The sequence below is a fragment of the Corvus kubaryi genome, unplaced genomic scaffold (assembly GCF_017639235.1).
Source record: "Corvus kubaryi isolate FWS band 111438036 unplaced genomic scaffold, C.kubaryi_AGA036_p1.0 48591, whole genome shotgun sequence".
Classification (NCBI taxonomy): Eukaryota; Metazoa; Chordata; class Aves; order Passeriformes; family Corvidae; genus Corvus; species Corvus kubaryi.
Window position 1 is genome coordinate 1 of NW_024581333.1, and position 6,351 is coordinate 6,351.

General features: G+C 67.2%; 1 protein-coding gene across 1 annotated transcript; it reads left to right on the forward strand.

Moving 5' to 3' along the window:
* Positions 1 to 118: 118 nt before the first annotated feature.
* Positions 119 to 6,127, forward strand: LOC121672303 (septin-4-like; the record flags this gene model as incomplete). The annotated part of the gene is made up of 7 exons (XM_042044909.1): positions 119 to 326; positions 405 to 522; positions 843 to 944; positions 1,292 to 1,388; positions 1,510 to 1,672; positions 3,805 to 3,904; positions 4,181 to 6,127. Coding segments are annotated over 7 exons (848 nt in total), but the record flags the coding sequence as incomplete, so codon positions are not given.
* Between the last annotated feature and the right edge of the window lie 224 nt (positions 6,128 to 6,351).

Here is a 6,351-nt window from a genome sequence, read left to right on the forward strand (position 1 = left end):
GCCATGGGGTGGGGGTCTCCCCGGGGTGGGTGTGATGGTGAGTGCCATGGGGTGGGGGTCTCCCCGGCGTGGGTGGGATGCCCAAGGCTCACCGGGCTTAGGTGCTGAGCCACGGGAGGTGTTGAGCTGGGGGTCCACAGGCAGCGGGGGGGTCCCACAGAGGACTCGGTGTCACCTTGCTGTCCCTGCAGCTGGAAGCCGGTGGCCGACTACATCGACCAGCAGTTCGAGCAGTATTTCCGTGACGAAAGTGGCCTCAACCGGAAAAACATCCAGGACAACCGAGTGCACTGCTGCATCTACTTCATCTCGCCCTTTGGCCACGGGTATGGGCAGCCCTGCCCGCGCTGCCGGGGGGTGGGCAGGGGCTCGGCGGGACGGGGCTCACCAAGCTCCCCCCGCAGGCTCCGGCCCCTGGACGTGGAGTTCATGAGAGCCCTGCACCAGCGCGTGAACATCGTGCCTGTGCTGGCCAAGGCTGACACCCTGACGCCCGCTGAGGTGGAGCGCATGAAGAACAAGGTGAGGGCAGCTGGGCCGGCTTGGAGTTGTCCCAGCTGGTCCCTGGGCACGGGCGTGCCCTGGGCTCTCCATCCATCTCCTGCCTGGAGTTTGGCCTGGAGCACTTTCCAGGCTTGCAGCCCTGTGGAGGACCATGTTGCCCCCATGGCCACTAAGGACACGTCTGCCCAGGGCTCAGCTGGGGCTGGGAAGGATTGGGGGGTGTCCATGACATCTGGTTTGGGGGGAACAGGCTTTGGGGGGGACATTGGCCCTGTGTGGTGCCTCCCACGCCCCTCCCAAGGCTGGGGCCCTGCCCTCAGGGGGCTTTTTGCCTCCAGATCCGGGAGGAGATTGACCACTACGGCATCCGCATCTACCAATTCCCTGAGTGTGACTCGGACGAGGATGAGGAGTTCAAGCTGCAGGACCAGGCACTGAAGGTGGGTCTGGCTCCTCCAGCCCCATCACGGGAGGGGCAGAGCCCCATGGCTGGGAGGACTGGTCACCCTGGGGTACCTGCAGGACTCTTCGGGGCCATGCAAGCTCTCCAGTGTGGAGGAGCTGTCACATACCTCACTACCCAGACACATCACCAAGATCCCACGGGTGCCACCTGCAGCTTGGTGGGGTGGGGCTCGGGTGGAGAAACCCCTGCCACGACCTCTGCTGTCCCACGGGGGCTCTCCACAGCCGGGGCTTTGGGGTATCCTGGCAAATGGGTGCTGGACACAGCCGAGGAGGGCATGTGGAGAGATGTGGGCCCTGCTGACCCTCCATGCCCTTGCAGGAGAGCATCCCCTTCGCCGTCATCGGCAGCAACACGGTGGTGGAGGCCAAGGGCCGGCGCGTCCGCGGGCGCCTCTACCCCTGGGGCATCGTGGAAGGTAACGCTGGGCAGTCCCCGCTGGCTCCCGGCCCTGGGGACACGCGGGGCGCCCCGTCCCACCCCGGCCTTGGGGACACGCGGGGCGCTGGCCGTGGCCCCCTGACCCCCTGACCCCGCAGTGGAGAACCCGGCCCACTGCGACTTCGTGAAGCTGCGGACGATGCTGGTGAGGACGCACATGCAGGACCTCAAGGACGTGACGCGGGAGACGCACTACGAGAACTACCGCACGCAGTGCATCCAGAGCATGACCCGCATGGTGGTCAAGGAGCGCAACCGCAAGTACGGGCCGGGGCCGGGGCCGGGGCCGGGCTGGGGTGGGGGCTTCTCCCTTTGGGGTGACCCCACTCGCCGCAGTGGCGGTGTCGGCGGGTCGGGGCTGTGTGCGGGTCCGTGCGGGGCAGCCCTGGTGCCGTGGAGGGTGGCCCCAGTGTGGTGGGGGGCCCTTCCTGTGCCCTTGGGCTGAGAATGCCGGGGGGGTGCCCCGGCAGTGAGGGGACCCTGCATCCCCCGAGGCTGGGTCTGTCTTAGCGGGGATGCTCCAGTGGTGAGGGGCACTCTGTGACCCCAGGGTGGCTGGGGGGATGCTCTGGTAGTGAGGGAGACCCTGCATCTCCCCAGAGCTGGGGCTGGTTTGAGGGGCGTGTTCCAGCACTGAGGGGGACCCCATGTGCCCGCAGGGCTGGGGCTGGGGGCCAGGGATATGCTCTGGCAGTAAGGGGGACCCTGTGTCCCCTCAGGGTTGGGTGTGTCTCGGGGGATGCTCCAACAGGAAGGGGCCTTAGCATCCCTGCAGGCTCCGGTGCCAGAGCAGGAGCCAAACAAAAGCCGGTGCTGGGGCTCTGCTCCCGGATCAGCCGAATTCCCGGCACCCCACACCCCCTTTTGCCACCCCGAGGTGCTGAGGGAACCCCCCCAAGCAGGGTCCCTGGTGGCACCCTCCAGCTGGGGGGTTGGAGCAGTGTGGGAGCGAGTGGAGGCTCTGCGGGTCCCGGGGGGCTGCAGCCGTGCTGTGGGGGGCTGGCAGTGGCTGTAGGCACCTCTATAGGCACCTCTATAGGCACCTGTAAGCGTCTCTCCCTGTGTGCCCCGGGGCAGGAGCCATCCCTCCGTGCTGAGGCTGTGCTGCGGGGACTGCTCCGCCGACTGAGCCGGGACCGCCCGGGGCCGCGCTGGGCGCCGCCCCCTCCCCGCCGCCCCCGGCCCCTCTATAAAGTGCTTGTTGGTACCCAACGCTGTCTTGGTCCTTCTGTGCCCGCGCAAGGGCCAGGCAGCTGCCCTCGGGGCGAGCCGGCCCTGCGGCCACCCACTCTGGGCCTGTGGCCACCCACTCGTGTCCCACACCAGCTGCCCCTGGGGTGCCAAAGGACGCTGCGTGCTGGCGGTGTCACCCCGGCTGCCCCAGGGCTGGGGGATGTGTCACTGTTCGGTGGCACGGAGCCCCCCAGGGCTGCCCAAGGGGCGTGTGCTGCCCTCCCGGGGGTGCGGTTTTGGGGTGCCGACAGCCTTTGCTGCTCACCCCACTGCTGGTGCCCCGCTCCAGCCTCGTGTGGCTGCCCGGGCTGGCAGCAGCTCCCCGTGCTCCCCACGGCGAGAACCGAGACAACGGCAGCGCCTTCCCAAGAGGCTCCCAAGGCGGCCAAACCCCGTCCCTGGCCCCGGCCCAGCCCCAGCCCAGCCCCGGCGCAGCGGGACCCCGCGGGGCAGGGCTGGCCCGTCCTGCCCGTGCCGCAGCCGTGTCCATCAGCCCCTTGCCCGGAGGGCCGCGCTGGCCGCGGCACGTGGCAGCACGCGTGACCCTGCCAGCCGCTGTTGGTGTCCCGGCCTTGCTGTCACCCGCTGGGGTGGCACGTGGCATCCACAGGGATGGGTGGCAGAGCTGGTCCCTCCCCGAGCCGTGGGTATGGGAGAAGCCATCGATTGGGCTGGCCCTGGTCCTGCGCGGTGGCGTGGCCTTGCGGGGATGCTCGCGGCTCTTTCCAGCCGGAATGGGCTGCTGGAATGGGCTTGAACGGGAGCTGAGGCTCAGGAATAGGGTATGGAGCATCCCTGGGGCTGGCAGGGCAGTGGGGTGCCTGGAGAGCCCATCCTGAGGCCAGGAGAGAGGGGAGATGCCGAGGTTTTGGTGTTTTAAAGCAGCAGGGAAAATACCGGCCCAGGAGAGCCCGACCCCAGCGGGATTGTCCCTCCCCAGAATGGGAGGGTGCGGAGGAAGTCCCTGGGTCCCCCCTCGGTTGGGGGTGCTGAGGTTTGTGGGGTGCCTGGAGCTTGCCTGGAAAAGGCCGCTCCGGTGGTGGCCACGGGGCCCAGGGGCTGTGCAGGGGGTGCTGCTGGGCACCTGCGGGGGTTGGGCCATCCCTGGGGCAGTGTCCCGGGGGCTGGGGCAGCACCCTCACCTCCTCTCTCTGCCACAGCAAGCTGACCCGGGAGAGCGGGACAGACTTCCCCATCCCCGTGATCCCCCCGGTGCCGGATGTGGAGACGGAGAAGCTCATCCGGGAGAAGGATGAGGAGGTGAGTGTGGGGCTGGCTGAGCCCCCCAATGGCCCTTCCCCGCTCCCTCCACCCCGCCCATGGCACAGCCGTCGGGAGCCGTTCCTCCTGCAGCATCCCGGCGGCTGCTGCTCCACCGAGCAGGGGCTGGAGGTGCATCCAAGGGCTCCCCCCAGCACCTCCCCAGCTCCCGGTGATCCCAGTTTGTCTGGGATGCTCAGCCCGAGCCCCACTTGCGCGGGCGCTGCGTGGCTGGGGCTTGGCAGCACCTACGATCCCGGCTCTGCTCCCTTCCAGCTGCGGCGGATGCAGGAGATGCTGCAGAAGATCCAGAAGCAGATGAAGGACTCGCACTAGCCCGTCCCTCCTCCACCTCCTCCTCTTCCTCCTCCTCCTCCTCCTCCTCCTGGCCCCGATCAGAAATGTTTACATCACGCTCCACCCGCCCGGCCCCGCTGCCAGACTCGGTACCGACACCCACCCACCACCTTAAGCTGCTGCGGCATCGCCTTATGCAACCGCCCAGGGCCCGTGGGGACACCGGGGGACACGAGGGGACAGCGGGGGACAGGGCACCCAGCCCAGGGTCCCCTGCCCTGTCCCCCCCACTCGCTGGGGACAGCTTGGTCCCCCAAGCTTTGGCTTCCCCTGTTTCCCCACAGCTCTGGGGAGGGCCCCGGCCAGCCTGGTCCCCACAGTGTGTCCCTTGTCCCCGTGTCACCTCGGGCTCCCTGCTTACAGCCTTTATGCTCATCTTGGCCCTGGCCTAAGGGAAGAGGAAAGGCCCCAGCTGCCCCTCTGGGGGGGACAGGGCTGTTCCCCCTGGCCTTGGCTGGCACGGAGGGACGGCAGCTCCCGGGGACCACAGGGGACAGAGGGGATGGAGGGGCAGCCACCGTCCAGCCCTGTGTCCTCACCCTGTCCCCACCGAGTGGCAGCAGGGCTGTGGCACAGGGAGCACTGGGGAATCAGCGTCCCCAGGGAAAATCCCTTGGACCCCAAATCAGAGGCTGGGCACCCCCAGCCCCCCGTGATGTTGGCCCTGTAAAGCAATAACGAGTGTCCAGTGCCCATGGCACCTCTCACCCCATGGCAACAGCACCGACCGTGGCTGGAATTTTGGCCCCTGCTGTCACTTGCTTGTCTGTGGTGTCCCTGTGTGCCCAGGATGTCCCTGTCCCTGCTGCTTCCTGGCACAGCAGCCCTGTGTATTCTCCAAGGCTATCCCCATCTGTGTTGCTTCCCAGCGAAGCACTGCTGCGTGTCCCCGTGTTCCCCGCGATGTCCCCATGTTCCCCACCATGTCCCTCTTGGTGTTGCTGCCCTACAGAGCACTGCAGCTTGTCCCCCCGGACTGTCCCCATCTGTGTTGCTTTCCCACAGAGCTGTGTTGCATCCCTGTGTCCCCAAGGATGTCCCCAGCCATGTCACCCTGCTGCAGGGCTCTGTGTAGTGTCCCTGTGTCCCCAAGGGTGTCCCCAGCCATGCCACCCTGCTGCAGGGCTCTGTGTAGTGTCCCTGTGTCCCCAAGGATGTCCCCAGCCATGCCACCCTGCTGCAGGGCTCTGTGTAGTGTCCCTGTGTCCCCAAGGATGTCCCCAGCCATGCCACCCTGCTGCAGGGCTCTGTGTAATGTCCCTGTGTCCCCAAGGATGTCCCCAGCTGTGTTGCTTGCCGGCAAAGCCCCGCTGTGCGTCCCTGGGGTGAGCCCTGGCCGCCTCTCGCAGCATCCCCGGGGAGATGGATCCAAACCCCTCCTGGGCACCACAGGGGTGGTGAGGATGCAGGCAGGACCGGGAGCAGTGGGATCACTGGGAGCAGTGGGATCGCTGGGAGCTCGCTGCCGTGGGGATGTGTCCTGTCCCCATCAGGGCACCCGAGCCGGGGTCCCCCGGGTGGGGCGTGGCTGGCAGGGGCTGTGCCCGGCCGCGGCTCGGGGGTGGGGGCTGCAGGGTGCCAGGGCAGCACCCGGGTGTGTCCCCCGTGTCCCCGTGCCAGCCGTGGGTCCCGTGGCCCCCGTGGGCAGGGCCCCCCCCGGGCAGGGCCCCGCAGGGAATATTTAGCGCTTTCCTTTTTTTAATCTCGCTATTTTCTTACAGAAGCTCCTCCCCTGGCATGACGGTCCTAGAGGCGTTTATTAACGGATCAGAGAGTATAGGTTTATAATTCTTATAGAGTAGTGGAAATATTTTTATCCCTCCACAACCGTTCTCAATAAATACGGCTGACCCGGCTTGTCTGCAACCCTGCGTGGCTTCCACCAAATGGGGGCACCTGGGCATCCCCCATCCCTGGGTATTCCCCCATCCCTGGGCATCCCATGGTCCTGGGCATCCCCCACCCCTGGGCATCCCCCATCCCTGGGCATCCCCCACTCCTGGGCATCCCCCATCCCTGGGCACCCTCGTTCTGAGGCTGGTGGTGGCCCTCCCTGTGGCCTCTTGATCCCAGTTCCTGTTCCCCTGGAA